Source organism: Coffea arabica, chromosome 8c (assembly GCF_036785885.1).
Source record: "Coffea arabica cultivar ET-39 chromosome 8c, Coffea Arabica ET-39 HiFi, whole genome shotgun sequence".
Taxonomy (NCBI): Eukaryota; Viridiplantae; Streptophyta; class Magnoliopsida; order Gentianales; family Rubiaceae; genus Coffea; species Coffea arabica.
In genome coordinates this window covers 37,397,759-37,414,912 of record NC_092325.1, presented here as the reverse complement: position 1 = coordinate 37,414,912, position 17,154 = coordinate 37,397,759, and the positions used below count along the sequence as shown (strand labels likewise).

The 17,154-nt window shown below is 36.7% G+C and overlaps 2 protein-coding genes across 2 annotated transcripts; one reads left to right on the top strand and one right to left on the bottom strand.

Moving 5' to 3' along the window:
* Positions 1-1,396: 1,396 nt before the first annotated feature.
* Positions 1,397-10,460, bottom strand: LOC140013556 (uncharacterized). Its single transcript, XM_072062870.1, has 5 exons — positions 9,885-10,460; positions 2,485-2,926; positions 1,881-2,106; positions 1,447-1,762; positions 1,397-1,405 (listed from the first exon to the last, which is right to left on the bottom strand). The coding sequence occupies exons 1-5, from the start codon at positions 10,458-10,460 to the stop codon at positions 1,397-1,399; spliced, it is 1,569 nt and encodes a 522-aa protein (XP_071918971.1).
* Positions 10,461-14,590: 4,130 nt separating this feature from the next.
* On the top strand, positions 14,591-15,368 carry LOC140013555 (phenylalanine N-monooxygenase CYP79D16-like). Its single transcript, XM_072062869.1, has one exon. It carries the CDS (start codon positions 14,591-14,593, stop codon positions 15,227-15,229), a length of 639 nt encoding a protein of 212 aa, XP_071918970.1. The 3' UTR covers positions 15,230-15,368.
* The last annotated feature ends 1,786 nt before the right edge of the window (positions 15,369-17,154 follow it).

Here is a 17,154-nt window from a genome sequence, read left to right as displayed (position 1 = left end):
CCTTGATGACAGCTTTCCTGATGGCTAAGGCCTCCTCCACTGCTGGGATGCCATTCCTTCGTTCACCTCCTGCCCAAGCTCCTACTACCGTGCCATCCTCTTTCCTGGCCACAACTCCCCAACCTATTCTACCTTCTTTAACCTCCAAGGCTGCATCAGTATTTAGTTTGACAACCCCCTGTGGGGGTGGAACCCATTTACTACTCTCATCCACCTGTGTTTTCCTTTGTTCCGCAACCATTCCCCCCCCATTTCTCACTTCTTGATACTCAGACCACTCATTAACAGCTTTACTGACTATTCTTCCTGGACAGTTCCTTTCCTCATTAAACTGCACTTGGTTTCTGGATTTCCATATCTGCCATAGGATATTTACTATTAAAGCAATGTGGCTCTGTCCTCCTATTCTGTTCTGCACCTCCATCAGGCTATTCCACCAATGCCAGAAACTGTGCCTGTACTCCTTTAGACCATCCCAATCAATTGGAGCTGCCTTCCATATAAGCTTTGCATGACTACAAAAGAAAAACAAGTGCTCCAATGTTTCTGTCATCTCCCCACAACACCTGCACCTATCCTCTCCTATACCTATCCTACTCCTGATCACCTTATTGACTGGCAGGACCCCATGCAAACACTTCCAGAGAAAGTGTTTTAGTTTGTATTTTATGTCTAAGTTCCATAGCAGCTTCCATACATTAGAGTGACATGCATTTCTGCTATTACTGGCTTCTTGTTGTTCCTTCCTCCTCCATTCCCTTCTCATATCTCTAGCCAGCATATACCCAGTCTTAACTGAATACTGTCTAGATTTAGTCCATGGCCACACCAGCTTATCCTTCCCTTCACATAGGCTGATAGGGATTACTTCAATCTTCTTGCAATCCTCCTTACTGAGCATAGATTCCATCACTGCTATGTTCCACTTTCCATCCTGGATCAGTTCATGAACTTTCTGGACAGGACAATCTGCTGGCTATGGAGAGGCCACCATACCTGACCCTTCATCTGGTAACCACCTATCCTTCCAGATATCCACTGTTCTACCATCCCCCACCCTCCTCCTAGCTCCTATCTCCAGTATCTCCCTTGCACTCAAAAGGCTCTTCCATATCCAAGAGTCTCTTGCCCTAACCTGTGTCTGCCAAATGGATTCCCCTTTAAAACATTTCCCCCTCAACACCTTACTCATCAGCAGGTTAGGCTGTGTCAGAATCCTCCACAGCATCTTAGCCAACATGGCACTGTTGAAATCCTGCAAATCTCTGAAACCTAAACCCTCTTTCCCTTTAACTGCAGCCAACTTCCCCATTCCACCCAGTGAGTCTTCCTCCTCCCTTCACTCTCCCCCCACCAAAATCTTGCCATTTCTCTACACATTTCTTGACATAAGCTCTTAGGCAACCTACAATAGTTCATAGCATATGCAGGCATAGCTACTATTACAGACTTCAACAGGACCTCCTTCCCAGCTTGGCTCAACAATTTTTCTTTCCAGCCTTTAAGTTTCTCTAACACCTTGACCTTAATATAGTTGAAAACCTGTCTTTTGGATTTGCCAATAACCATAGGTAGCCCCAGATGCCTGCTCTGATCCACATGTTTCATCCCCCCCAATAAGCCTAAAATCGCTGCCTTCTTACTCTCATCTGTATTCTTACTAAAGAATACAGAAGATTTATCAGTATTGATCTTCTGCCTAGATGCTATTTCATAAATCTCCAAGATTCTCATCACCTGTCTTGCCTCTTTCAAACTGGCTCTACAAAATAAGAGAGTGTCATATGCAAAAAAATAAGTGTGAAATAGCAGGGCTATCTTTGGCAATCTTTAAGCTTGACAAGCAATGATTGTTAACTGCCTGCTTTAACAGGCAGGACAGTCCTTCAGACACAAGCACAAATAGGTATGGGGATAATGGATCCCCTTGCCTAATTCCTCTAGATGGCCTAACCATACCCTTTTTTTCACCGTTTACATTAAAAGAGTACACAACAGATGACATGCATTTAAAAATCCAGTTTATCCAAAGTTGGCAAAATCCCATTTTCTCCAGCATTTTGACCACAAAAGGCCATTCTACGCTGTCATAGGCTTTCACCATATCTAGTTTCAGAGCCATAAACTCATTAGATCCTGTTCTTCTTTGTTTTAAACAATGAATACTTTCATGCGCAATTACAATATTATCAATTATTTGCCTGCCAGGAATAAAAGCTGACTGATTACTACTAATGCAATGCTTAAGGAAAGGTTTTAACCTATTCACAAGAACCTTAGAAATGATTCTATATACTACATTGCAAAGGCTAATAGGTCTATATTGGGACATAGAAATGGGAGAGCCAACTTTAGGGATCAAAGTGATGATAGTCTTATTAATAGCTTTCAGTAAATGACTAGAATAAAAGAAGCTAGAGATGGCAGCTATCAGATCTGTTTTAATGATATCCCAAAAATGCTAAAAAAAGAAAGGTGTCATACCATCAGATCCAGGGGCTTTATTGGGATGTAAAGAAAACATTGCTTTCCTGACTTCCATCTCAGAGACTGGTCTGGTGAGCTTGTTGTTCATCTGTCCTGTGATCACCTGGGGAATGCCATTGAGTATTGCATCAAATTGCCTTGGATTAGTAGAAGTGAAAAGTTTCCTAAAATACCCATTGATCTCCCCTTCAACCTCTCCCTCAGACTTGCACCAAGTACCATCCTCTCTTTGCAGGGTAGATATATTGTTCCTCCTCCTTCTCCCCGCAACCACAGTATGAAAATACTTGGTGTTTCTATCTCTCTCTTTCAACCATTGCACTCTAGCCTTTTGCCCCCAGTAAGCTTCCTCCTTCTTGTAAGCCTCAGTAAGCTGTCTCTTAAGAGCACTCAATCTCCCTTTTTTATCTGCCTGCTGTCTGTAAGGCTCAAAGACAACCTAAGAGGGGGGTGAATTAGGTTGATTAAAAATACTTTATTGAGTTTATGCACTTTTTCTTTAATAAAAATTTACCTTATTGTCTAGTAGTGATCAGCCAAGTTAATTTAAAGAAGAGGGCAATGTTGATCAGAAATAAGAGTGTATATAAGCAATGAGAATTTTATTAAACAAAAAGAATAAGATGGAGTATCAAACCGATTGTCTACCAAGCTTTTCTCAAACTTGAAAACCAACCACAAAGATGAGCACCTTCTCTTTGATGAAAAATAATCAATTCAATGTACAATGGAGGGATCACTTCCTCCTTGCCCCAAGCCTCACTTAGTCAAACTAAGAAGTTTTACTATCACTCAAATAACCCTCAACAAAGCTACACTATTGAAAATTTCAAACACAAGAGAAGTGCTTACAAGAATTTCACACTACTTGGAGAACAAATCTTGCTTAGGAGACTATTTTCTAGCTAAAATATCTCTTGAGATCTTGTAAACAAAGTGTGCTTGAGTCCCTCCCTGGTTCAGAATTGTTTGTATTTAAAGGGGACCAAAAATGGGATTCATTTATGCTTCCAACGGATAGAAGGCAGATGAAGAGTCAGCTAGCCGTTGGGGCTGTCGGACGTCCGACAGCTTGTTCATCGTCCGAACACATCGTCCGAAAATCAGCCAAGTTGTTGTTCGGATGTCTAAAGGGATTTTATCGTCCGACAGCTTCTGCGTCCGAACGCCGTCAGAGAGTCATCAAAACTTTGTGAAATTTTCCGGACGTCCGACGTGATCGATGTGCGTCTGAAAAGTGCGTCCGATCCTCCCGAACGTTCGATGCTTCCTCATGAGTGTCTGACAGAGTTTCCTCTTTGATGTTCTTCATCCTTTCGGACGTCCGACATGAGTGCCCTGTTTTTGTTTCTTTTTTTGTTTGATTTTCTTTCCTTGACACCTTTGTACCTGATTCTCTAAAAAGCAAAATACTCATATTTGAAGAGAATTAGATAAATATTTCAAAGTGCTTTGTGATCATCAAAATCAAGAATAACATTCTCCCCCTTTTTTATGATGATAAAACAATGGTTTGAAATGAAATTTGATTATTACAAATAGGCTCCCCCTTTCTCAATTGACAAAAGCTCCCCCTTACTTAGTCAATCGAAGAACCAAAATTGAAAAACTCCCTCTCACTTGGCTACTTCACAGATTTATTCAATCATCCAAAAACAGTTAAGCAACCGACACACATATCCAAATTCATATCTTCATATCTCTCCCCCTTTTTGTTATCACAAAAGTCAAAAGGTAAAGAGACATTACACGAACTAGTAACATGAAAAAGAACTAAACATTCATAACAAAACATCACAAACATTACAAACATATCCAGTTTTGAACAAGATCGCGAATAAAGTGGTGCTTTATATCTATATGTTTTGTCCTAGAATGCTGAATTAGATTTTTTATCAAATTGATAGCACTAGTATTATCACAGAATATAGGAATGCAGTCATATAACAATCCAAAATCATTCAAGATATGCTTCATCCATAAAAGTTGAGCACAACATGCACTAGCGGCAATATATTCCGCTTCGGTTGTAGACAAAGAGATTGTATTTTATTTTTTGCTAAGCCAAGAAACTAAACAATTACCAAGAAAGTGACAAGTTCCACTAGTACTTTTTCTGTTCACACGACAACCACCAAAATCTGCATCAGAATATCCATATAGAGCAAATTCACAAGATCTAGCATACCAAAGACCATAGTCTAATGTACCTTTCAAATACCTAAAAATCCTTTTAACAGCGTTCAAATGTGATTCTTTTAGACAAGATTGAAATCTAGCACACAATCAAACAGCAAACATAATATCGGGTTTACTTGCGGTTAAATAGAGTAGGTTTTCAATCATACCTCTATAGTACTTTTATCCACATGTTTACCTTCTTCATCTTTGTCAAGTTTTGTAGAAGTGCACATTGGAGTTCCAACTTGCTTTGAGTCCTTCATGCCAAATCTTTTCAGCAATTCCTTGGTGTATTTTGCTTGATTTATAAAAATTCCCTCCAAGGCTTGATGTATTTGAAGTCCAAGGAAGAAATTTAATTCTCCCATCATACTCATTTCAAATTCACTTTACTTAATGGTGGAAAAATCCTTGCATAGATACTCATTAGTAGTATAAAAAATAATATCATCTACATATATTTGCACAATAAGAAGATCATTTAACACATGCTTAGTAAAAAGTGTGGTGTCCACAATTCCTCTTTTGAAACCATTTTCAATCAAGAAATCACTCAATCTTTCATACCAAGCTCTTGGAGCTTGTTTTAGTCCATATAATGCTTTTGAGAGTTTAAACATATGACTTGAAAATTTTGTATTTTTAAAATCGGGTGGTTGATCCACATATACTTCATGATCAATAAAACAATTTAAGAAGGCACTTTTAACATCCATTTGAAACAATTTGAAACCTTTGAAGCAAGCAAAAGCAAGAAGCATTCTAATCGATTCTAATCTGGCTACGGGAGCAAATGTTTCATCAAAATCAATTCTTTCTTCTTGTGCATATCCTTTAGCAACTAATCTAGCTTTATTTCTTACAACTACACCTTTATCATCCAACTTATTTCTGAATATCCACTTCGTGCCAATGATAGGTTGATTTTTAGGTCTATCAACTAGTGTTTAAACCTTATTTCTCTCAAATTGATTAAGTTTCTCTTGTATTGCCAAAATTCAGTTTTCATCATTTAAAGTATCATTGATATTTTTAGATTCAAAAAGAGAGACTAAAGCAAAATTATCTATCAATTTCTTAGATGAGGAACGAGTCTTTACCTTCTCGGATGGATCACCAATTATAATCTCTCTTGGATGATTTTGGCTAAATTTCCAAGCTTTGGAAAGGTCTTTGAATGAATCATCATTCTTGTCTTCATCTTTCTTTTCTTGATCTTCATGAACTTCATCCTCCATTTCCTTTGCTTCCGATTTAGAGTTTCCTTCATCACCAATTGTTAGCTTTTTCATTCCTTCACGAACACCTACATCATCATCCTCACACGAACTTTTGGAATTATCATCATTAGTTTCATCAAATGTTATGTGTATAGCTTCTTCTATCACAAGAGTTCTTCTATTAAAGACTCTATATCCTCTTTTGTTCTCATAATACCCCAAAAATATTCCTTCATCAGATTTTTTTTCAAACTTACCAAGATGTTCCTTTAAATTCAAAATAAAATATTTACAACCAAAAACTTTGAAATATCCAACCGTAGGTTTCTTATCAAAAATTAGTTCATAAGATGTTTTATTCAAAATAGGTCTTAAGAAAATTCTATTCATCACATAACATGCGGTGTTTACCGTTTCAACCCAAAGATATTTTGGCAAATTACATTCACTCAACATAGTTCTAGCAGCCTCTTGGAGTGTCCTATTTTTCCTTTCTACAACACCATTTTACTGTGGAGTCCTTGCAATAGAAAACTCATGTGTTATGCCATTATGATCACAAAATTCTGAAAAATCACAAAACTTGAATTCCGTCCCATTATCACTTCTAATCCTAACAATTTTTAAACCAAGCAGATTTTGCACTTTAGCAAACAATGAAGTAAAATTTTTAAAAGCATCATCTTTATGAGCAAGGAATATCACCAAAGTATAGAATAATCATCAACAATCACAAAACAATATCTCTTACCTCCCAAGTTAGTAATTTGAGTAGGACCAAATAAATCAAGATGCAAGAGTTCCAAAGGTTTAGAAATTGATACACACTTCTTTGGTTTAAAGGAAATTTTTGTTTGCTTCCCAAATTGACATGCATCACAAATTTTGTCCTTTTCAAAACTGATTTTTAGCAAGTCTCTAACCAACTCCTTTTTCGAAATTTCCTTTAGTAATTCCATGTTAAAATGACAAAGTCTCCTATGCCACAACCAAGGATCTTCATTTGAAGTTTTAAGATATTGGAAGCTAGATGAATCAAGTTTATCAAGAACAACAATATAAATATCGTTAAACCTCTTACCTTTGAATACAACATTATATTTAGAGTCAAGCACAATGCATCCCTGCTTTTTGAACAACACATTCAAGTTTTTATCACATAATTGACTAACACTAAGCAAGTTATAACCTAAGTTATCAACTAAGAGCACATTATGAACAAAAGTTTCACCATCCTTACCAACATCACCTATTCCAATTGTCTTAGCTTTCACGTCATCACCAAATGTCACATTTTCACTTGATTTTGATTTTAACTTTATGAACAACGAAGGATCACCGGTCATATGCCTTGAACAGCCACTGTCAATGAACCATTTGGACTTATTTGAGCTTTTTCCCTCATTATCTCCAATAGCCATGAAGGCCATTTGAGCTGATTCTTCTTTTTCTTCAATTTCGCCTTCGGAGTTACATTCATTCCATGTAATTTGGAAGTTGTTGAATCTTGGCTTTCGATCAGCTTTTTCATTTTTCTTTTTCTTCAGGGAGCATTCGTTTGCGTAGTGTCCAGACTGTCCACATTCATAGCATTTATCCAATTGTTTCTTGTTGAATTCTTGTTTTCCTTTGTTCCTTGCGTTTGAAGACTGATTCTGGAATTGATTGTTAGGTCCTCCCCTTCTAAACTTCCTTTTATTCAAGATTCTCTTGAAACTTTTTGTGATGAGAGCAAGATCGTTGTCATCACCATCCGAGTCTTCATCATTCAATTGAGCTGGATCATTTTCACCTTGAGCTACCTTTAGAGCAATGTTTCTCTTTGCTCTCGCGTCCTCTTCCTCCTGCACTTTAGTTTTCAACTTCAACTCATAGGAGATTAGTGAGTTAATGAGAGATTCAATAGGCACAGAATTCAAATCCTTAGCCTCCTCTATTGCAGTCACTTTACTTTCCCATTCTTTGCCCAATGCATTGAGAATTTTCCTGTTTTTCTCTCCCAAGGTGTACTCTTTGCCCAACACCTCGAGATCTTTGATCAAGTCATTGAACCTGCAATACATTTTGTCAATATTCTCAAGGGGTTCTATTTTAAATGATTCATACTTTGTGACCAAGATAGACTTTTTCTATTCTCTCACGTTGTCATTATCCTCATGAATTTCTCTTAACTTATCCCACATTTCTTTGGCAGATTTACATCCTTTTACTCTAATTGATTCATTTGAGTTTAAGGTACCATAAAGAACATTCATGGATTTGGCATTCAATGTGAGATTGGTTCTATTTTGAGCATTCAAATCAGCTCTTGTTTTTGGCCAAAACAAACCTGTATCTGCATCAAGAACGTTAGCATCATGCGGTCCTTCATTCACAATAAACCATAGCTCAATATCAATGAATTGCAAAAAGATAATCATTCTTTCTTTCCAACTAACATAATTGGAACCAGTAAACATGGGAGGTCTAGTGACAGATTGCCCCTCAACAAACATGGCATGATTGGTTGTCATCTTTACTCCAAGCCGCTTGAGCTTAATCTCTAAGAGACCAAACTCTGATACTAATTGTAAGGCCCAAAGACAACCTAAGAGGGGGGTGAATTAGGTTGATTAAAAATACTTTATTGAGTTTATGTACTTTTTCTTTAATAAAAATTTACCTTCTTGTCTAGTAGTGATCAGCCAAGTTAATTTAAAGAAGAGAGCAATGTTGATCAGAAATAAGAGTGTATATAAGTAATGAGAATTTTATTAAACAAAAAGAATAAGATGGAGTATCAAAGCGATTGTCTGCCAAGCTTTCCTCAAACTTGAATACCAACTACAAAGATGAGCACCTTCTCTTTGATGAAAAATAATCAACTTAATGTACAATGGAGGGATCACTTCCGTCTTGCCCCAAGCCTCACTTAGTCAAGTTAAGAAGTTTTACTATCACTCAGATAACCCTTAACAAATCTACACTATTGAAAATTTCAAACACAAGAGAAGTGCTTACAAGAATTTCATACTACTTGGAGAACAAATCTTGTTTAGGAGACTATTTTCTAACTAAAATATCTATTGAGATCTTGTAAACAAAGTGTGTTTGAGTCCTTCCCTGGTTTAGAATCGTTTGTATTTAAAGGGGACCAAAAATGGGTTTCATTTATGCTTCCAACGGATAGAAAGCAGATGAAGAGTCAGCTAGCCGTTGGGACTATCGGACGTCCGACAGCTTGTTCATCGTCCAAACACATCGTCCGAAAATCAGCCAAGTTGTTGTTCGGACGTCCAATGGGATTTTATCATCCGACAACTTCTGCGTCCGAACGTCGTCAGAGAGTCATCAAAACTTTGCGAAATTTTTCGGACGTCCGACGCGATCGATGTGCGTCCGAAGCGTGCGTCCGATTCTCCCGAACGTCCGATGCTTTCTCATGAGCGTCCGACAGAGTTTCCTCTTTGATGTTCTTCATCCTTTCGGACGTCCGACATGAGTGCTCTGTTTTTGCTTCTTCTTTTGGTTGATTTTCTTTTCTTGACACCTTTGTACCTGATTCTCTAAAAAGCAAAACACTCATATTTGAATAGAATTAGTTAAACATTTCAAAATTCTTTGTGATCATCAAAATCAAGAATAACACTGTCCTATATGAACCTCTGCTATTTCCTTCTTGATCCTGCTGATCTATGTTTTAGCATTGGCTTTACACTGCTTGTTCCATTGTAGCAAAGCCATTCTACACTCTTTAATTCTCTATTTTAACCTGAACCCCCTGGACCCCATCTGTTGTTTATCTCAAGCTGTTGAGATAATATTCTTTACTTCCCTATGCTGCACCCAATTCTTATCAAAGTAGAATCTCTTTTTCCATTTCTTATTCTTTGGCTCAGTATCCAGTAACAACATACAATGGTCAGAGGCCTCATTTTGAATGTGCACACACTTAGCTCTACCATGATCTCTACTCTAGTCCCTACTACACAGGATCCTATCAAATCTTTCCCTAACCTCACCCTCCTCATCCCAATTGTTACACCAAGTCCAGGGAATCCCTTCAAATTCAATATCTATCAGTTGATTATTATTGACAAAATTCCTAAAGATTCTAAAACTTCTATCACTCCTCTGCTTCCCTTCCCATTTTTCCCCACTGGACAGCAGATCATTCATGTCACTAGCTAAAATCCAATTCCTACCCCATATATTAGTTCTATGTTCTATGGTTTTCCACTGTTGCTCTCTGAGCTGATCACTACTACTAGCATATATCCCAACAAACCACCAATCCTCCTCAGTACCCTTCCCTTCCACATTCAATTCTATTGTAAAATCAATGAAAAGAACTCTTTTAACTACTAAGTCCTTCCTCCATATTATAGCCAGACCTCCAGCTCTACCTATAGGGTCAACAACAAACAGACTATCATATCTCAGTCTCATCCTAATTTTATTCATAACAAATTTTTTGTTTTTAGTTTCAGCTAAAAAGACTAACTTAGGGGAGTGGAGTCTCACAACCTCCTCAAGTTGAGAAACTGTCAAGGGGCTCCCAGCACCTCGACAGTTCCACACCACAGCTCTCATTGAGGGCTGGGAGCCCCATTAAGGTTGGGCTCCACCATCTTCAGAAAACACTCCCTGTCAACCTCCCCTTCCATCCCCTTCAATTTTTTCTGATCTCCTCCCATTGGCTCCTCACAGTTCTCTTTTCCAAGAGCATCACCCTGCTTCCTCTTACCAGACTCCTCTATCTCCATACCAGAATTTTTCTCTCCCAATGGCACTCTCCTCCCAACTTCCTGAACCAATCTTCTCCACCCCCTACTACCCTTGTATTTCCCAGAAGGCTTACTCTTACCCATGCTTCCAGCTGCCTGACTTTTTCCCTTCTCTCTCCCCCTACCCCTACCCAACTTTTCCTCTTCTTGACCCCCATCAAGCCACATGTTATCATCCTCCACCTTCTCAGTCTGGTCTAGACTCCCCTCCCCAAAACTCTGTTCCCCTTTCTTTTCTATCTTGGGTCCAGCTATCTCCCCACCCAAGCTTAGTTGGGTTTCAGCCCCCTTAGTCTTCTCAGCTAGCCCTACCTCCTCTTTACTACCACTACTTATTATATTGCCAGTATTTCCTACACCCTCCTTCCCATTCCAGCTGGTTTCACTACCCCCCCATGGCAAGAGTAGATTATTACCCTCATTCTCCTTGCCAAAATCCCTCTGAGACTCCCCAGCCCTCTCTCCATAATTTGAATAGCTTTTATTCTGATTTTTTGGGCTTCTAGAATTACTAGCTCGCATCCAAGCTCCAAATTGTGTTTCTTTGTCTAGGTAGTTTCCTTTAATCCTACAATTTTTCTCATTATGTCCCAATAGTCCACAACAATAACAGAAATCAGGACACTTCTCATACCTAAACTCAATCCATTTCGTATTACCATTCATCCTAACCGTAGTTCCCCTCAATAGTGGTTTCTCAATATCAACTTTCACTAAAATCTTAATATGTTTCCCTTCTTTTCCCCCGCCATTAGGAAGAATAACCTCTTTAACTGAGTCAAAAACTCCTCCAATCTTACGACCTATCTCTTTAGTTATCCAATGGATTGGAAGGTTCCAGATCTGCACCCAAATCCAAGTTTTACTAAAAGCCATACCATCTATCTCTATTCCCTCCCTCCACGGAATCACAACCAATGGTGAATTATCATAAACCCATGGCCTCCCATTCAGAACTCTGTCCATATCATTTTGGTTCATGAAAAGAAATTGAAACAGATTCACACCAATTTCTACCACCTTCACATTCTTAGCAAAAATTCATATATTACTGGTAAAACTCTTAATACCAGCGATATTTGCCACCTTCTCACCAATCACTTTGCCAATGATGTTCATTCTGCATTCCGCCACTCCCTGGAGAATATCATCCCCCTCAATTTGAATTCCTACCTCCTCCTTCTCCGAGAGATCAAATTTCCTTATTACTTCCTCAAGCTCCTCAGCCATTGCTGCAATACTCAGGAACTCCTCACTGATGACCACAGGATGATAAGCTACTGCACACCAGTTCCAAGAGGAAATCTGGAGAGCACAAAGAGAGCAGTTAACAGCCAAGTTTAGCAGATTATGAAAAGGAATACTACCGCTAGATCCTAACAACAAAGACAGCAGCAAGGAACACAGCTGGAATAACGATGAAAGTAAGGAAAACAACTAAAAAAAACTATGAATCTGGATCTAACACCAGCTCTATTAAGATTGGGTAGCTAGCTCTATTCATCAGTTGAACAGATCCAGCTGACCAAATCTTCACGAAGAAAGTACACAAAAGATGCAGACCAAATCCTAATTCTATGTGTTAACTTCAGAAATGCATTCATTGTTTATCAAAGCTAGACGATCAAATGAATCTATGGCTCAGAATGTGGGGAAAACGAAATGTAAAAGTACGGGAAATTGAACTTGAAGGCGGCAAAGTTCAAACCACCCACTAGGGGAGAGATCTCTACTAGAGAGAGAAAGGAACTCTCATAGAGGGAGAAAAAAATGTGAAATGGAGATTCACTTCGAAAATTTTCTAAAAAGTTGGATAACTAAAGTTCTCCTTTTATTTGACATGAACCATATGTAGTTTAAAGGTGAGCTAATTATATTTCAGTTCTATTTTATTAAGTTACAAATTAAATGGGTTTGCTTAATCTCCTTTATTTATTACAAAAAATGTAGTCTATTTGGGTTTTATCAGTGGATCTAAAAAAAATGATATAGATCTAAGAACTGGCATAGACATCTAATTTTTGCATTTGTTTTTTTATGTATATAGCAATAAAAAGAATGGTTTTCCTTACACTCAATGTCTAGATTAATTAAGTGAAAAAATAGATCTGAAAATGGATATGGGTATAATAATTTATGTATTAGTTTTTTAAGTGTATGGTTCATAGATTATGTTTTAAGTTAAGTTCATTTTCATATTTTCTTTTAACGTGGACAGGGCATTTTATTTTTCTTCCTAATCATTTTAATTTGTATAAGTTAGGTTAAAAGAGGTACTAAAGTTATGCTGATTTGATATAAATCATATTTTCTTCAATTGTGAGCCATTCATATATTGCTTTCATTCTATTTGGCAACTGATTGAATGGCTTTTTTTAATGTCCTTTGTTCATTTTTAAAAGTATGACCCATTTGGATTTAATTGGTGAATCTTTCCTCGTTTGCTTTTCAAAATTTTCAATTTTAAGCAGTCTGTTAGGTTATTGAATCAACTCATTTTAGATAAATTGTAAGAAGTAGTGAATGCTAAGTATTTAGTATCCATTTAAAATGGTTATAGAGATTTATTGTACATAAAATAATTCAAATTTATAAGAAAAATGATGGAGGGTAGGAAAGATTTGCCAAAAGTGAAAACACCTCTTAGAATAGCTGCATTGGATCACCCTCCCGTAAAGGGTAGCATTTGGTTAGAAGTCTCCTATCATTTGAATATGTGATTCGTGAATGAATTAGAAGTTATCCTCCTACTCTTAATATGGAAGCCATTGTATGGTTTGCTTATGCATGACTTATTAGTGAACCTTTCTGTGCGAGCACTAAACTAGTACATATTTCTCAAAATGCAGGTTGATTAAGATGGCTTGCCCTGAATTTGATTTTACTCTTCCGCTGTTCGTATTATCAACCCAACATTATATGTGAATACAACAAATCTACGACCATCAGTATAGAAATATAAAATAACATCAAACTAAATATCTCGAATTTATCTTAAAATTCTCTTGGATGCTTGCAAGTAGGATGGGTGTAGAAACTCTACGAATATGCTAATCAAACAAATTTTCATAAGTGATGCCAGGCATTCTAAAATTCTGTTGGGAAAAGGGTATCGGTACAGGCACACAATATCAGAGTTAGTTCAGGACAAATTTCTCTTTCCTCACGTACCAGTTAAAATAGAAATAAATCAAATCACCAAATAATAATACTAATAGTGATAATAAAAAAACAAGAAAAATAAAGGCACAGGACACCAAGATTTTTACGTGGAAAGCCCAAATTGGGAAAAATCACGGGACCTAATCCAGTTAAAATCTCCACTATCACAATAATGGGAATACACAGGTCTATTCGAAAATATTCGGATGATAATAATATTACTACTACCAACTAAGCAAAACTGCTACAAAGAGGAAGAAGACCTTCTTGATGTCCTAATCAGGCTCAAAGATAGCAACGGCAGACCCCTCTTAACAACTGAGGAGATTAGAGCACAAATTACTGTAAGGAATCCTCTATCCTGCTGCATGGTTACATAAAAAATTTCTTAAACAAATGGAGTAAATCAAACTTTAGCACCTTATCAGCTAGTGCCTTTTCACATAAGTACAAAATCAATCGTAGGGACCATACTCCAAAACTTAAAATCTTGCATGCAGACTCAAAGCTGTGGAAACATTCAGGTAAATCATGTCCACATCAAATGCCGTACAAAAGGTGCCTTAAGACGACATCATCAGCCACGCTCTGACAATATTAAAAAATAATTTGCCCAAATTTGTTGATTAGAAGAACTCAGAAAAGGATGGAATCTCAATGAGCCTTAATCACCACCAAAATGAAACTTGAAATATGGTGTTGTTGTACGGTCAGTTGGTTACTGAATTTGGTTAAAAAGGATTAGTATCAGTTTTCACTTTTAACTTTACTATGATGCATGCTCGACAGGAATTAATGTTTGCGACAGTCGATAATCCATCAAATGCTGTGGAGTGGGCATTAGCAGAGATGCCAAATCAACCTGAAATGCTTCAAAAAGCCACAGAAGAGCTAGACGCCGTGGTTGGAAAGGATAGGCTTGTTCAAGAGTCTGACCTTCCGAGGCTGAAATATGTGAAGGCCTGCGTAAGAGAGTCCTTGCGGCTCCATCCATTAGCACCCTTTAATGTTCCTCATGTATCCACTCAGGACACCGTCGTTGGTGGCTACTTCATCCCGAAGGGTAGCCATGTTATCGTCAGCCGTCCAGGACTTAGCCGTAATCCTCGAATCTGGGAGGATCCGCTTAAGTACAAGCCCGAGCGACACATGAAGGACATGGATGATGCTAGAATGGATCTCAACGATCCAGAATTAAATATGTTTTCCTTCAGCACCGGAAGGCGTGGATGTCCAGGAGTCCTTTTGGGTTCCACGCTCACTGTGATGTTGCTGGCCAGACTTCTTCAATGCTTTAGCTGGAAGATTCCATCAGGTCATTCGCAAATCGACTTAGCAGAGTGCGAGGATGCTGGCTTCCTTGCCAAACCTCTCGTTGCAGTTGCTGAACCACGATTCCCACAACTCAACTAGGATGATACCTTTTCATGATATACCTTCTTATGTATCATCTTCTCGTGTCTACTCTCCCTATCCTGTTATTAGTGTCATCTTTTCACTTTTGTGATGTTGCAAAATAAGCGTCACATCTAAAATCATTAAATGCTTTCCTTTTTTCCTATTTAAAGATGCAACTTTTGCGGTTCCTAATGAACTTCTACTAAGTGTAGCCAATTCTGCACAAATTCTTGCTTGACTTGTGATGTGAAATCCAAATATTCGTAATCGAGGTTTCTGAATTAAGTTTTTGTCGAATAGTTTAGCTCGGAACTACTACAAGTAGTTATGTATTTCTAAAATAGTCTGGTTGGCATATCGATTCCTTCAGGCCATTTTGCTCTGAAAATAAGATTTTACCATTGTTACAAGGAAATAATGGATGTTGCTAAGGTATGTTCAGAGTCAGAGAAGAGGTGTGGAAAGTTGCTGCGGTATAATTGTGGCTACAAATGGTAGGAAAAGTGTGTTGGATAGATACGTGTAAATGTCTTTTGTGACCTAGAACCTGAAGACTTGTTGGACATTGAAATTAAGTGGAAAAGAGATAGGAAAAGTTGATGGGATTCCAAAGTGTAAAGGTGAAACGTGAAGTGCCTAAAATAAACAACTGTCAAAGTGAGAGGGTCGTAAGTGAAAGTAAGGGCAGCAAAAAAGGTTATATGCAAAAAAAAAATAAAATTTCATAGTATATTTAAAGTGCCTAAAACATATAACATTTATAAATGATACGTACAATTATGTATCATACATTTACATTACGAGTAATTACTAACTATAATACTAAGCTTCAATTATTAATAAAATATCTTAGCATTATTTCAAATAAACTTCCTAATACTATTTCATATAAGTTTCTTTGAGTAAAATAGTAAATTTATGCCACAAACTAGTAAGTTTTGATGATTAACCAAATTTACTATTCTATCAACAATATTTACTATTAATCTATAAAAACTTACCATTACTTGAACTAAACTTACTCTTCAAAAACTAAGTTTCAGATATAGATTAGTAATTTACTTCAAAAAAAAATGTAAGTTCCATATTTATTCAAATTCATATTATAAATTTGAATTATTTTTAAATTTGTGAAAGGTTAGAAAGTTTGGATGACAGAAACAACAAATCTTTCGAGTTATATATAGAATTACACTTATTTATACATCACAATTTCCATACATTGACACCTATGAATATAATACAATGGTACACAATTTTCATATATTAATGCCTATGAATTTAATAAAATGGTAAAATCTTAATAAATTTATTTTTTGGGTCACAAGTATAAAAATTAAAGTTTTATTAACATAGCATAATTTTTGAAAATTATAGTAAAATTACCCATATGTTAAGTTCTGTGACTTTCAAACTTACTTTGTATCATTTACATTATGGATTTGTATCCATATGTTTTCTATCAAACTCTTTTTTTATTGGCAAATGGTAGGTAAATTATTATAAAATGTCATTTTATAATAATCATAATTTTTTATTGATGAATTTTATGTAAACTGTTCAAATTATGAATTCACAAATGACTAAATCTGACTATTTTATGGCATATATTAGTCTAAATGACTAAAAAATTACTGTAATTATATGCACGTTGATTGTTGAATTGAAATTTCCTTTATTACTAGTACAAGTTCTTCTAATCAAAGCAAAATAAAGTCAAATATATTTTCCTTTTGTATGCAGTAGTTATGCTTAATAGAAAATTATTAAACCTTTTTTACGATACATAATTTCTCCTAAAATTAGTAACATTTTTCAATTAATTTATCTGTGAGCTTTATCTGTGACAATACACCTTTATCTGTGAGCTTCCGAGGGTTAACAATTAATTTTGCTGTACTAATTTCTATGTTTTGGACAACCATCAAAATTCGGTTAAC

Bases quoted from the DNA above. Each gene is read 5' to 3' on its own strand.
- LOC140013556 (XM_072062870.1), bottom strand. From the start codon at position 10,460: ATGAGAGCTGTGGTGTGGAACTGTCGAGGTGCTGGGAGCCCCTTGACA. The intron at 2,107-2,484 runs GTATGACACCTT...CTCTGAAACTAG, and splicing joins TAAAGCCCCTGGATCTGATG to ATATGGTGAAAGCCTATGAC. The intron at 1,763-1,880 runs GTCCTGCCTGTT...CTTATTTTGTAG, and splicing joins GTGCTTGTGTCTGAAGGACT to AGCCAGTTTGAAAGAGGCAA.
- LOC140013555 (XM_072062869.1), top strand. From the start codon at position 14,591: ATGCATGCTCGACAGGAATTAATGTTTGCGACAGTCGATAATCCATCA.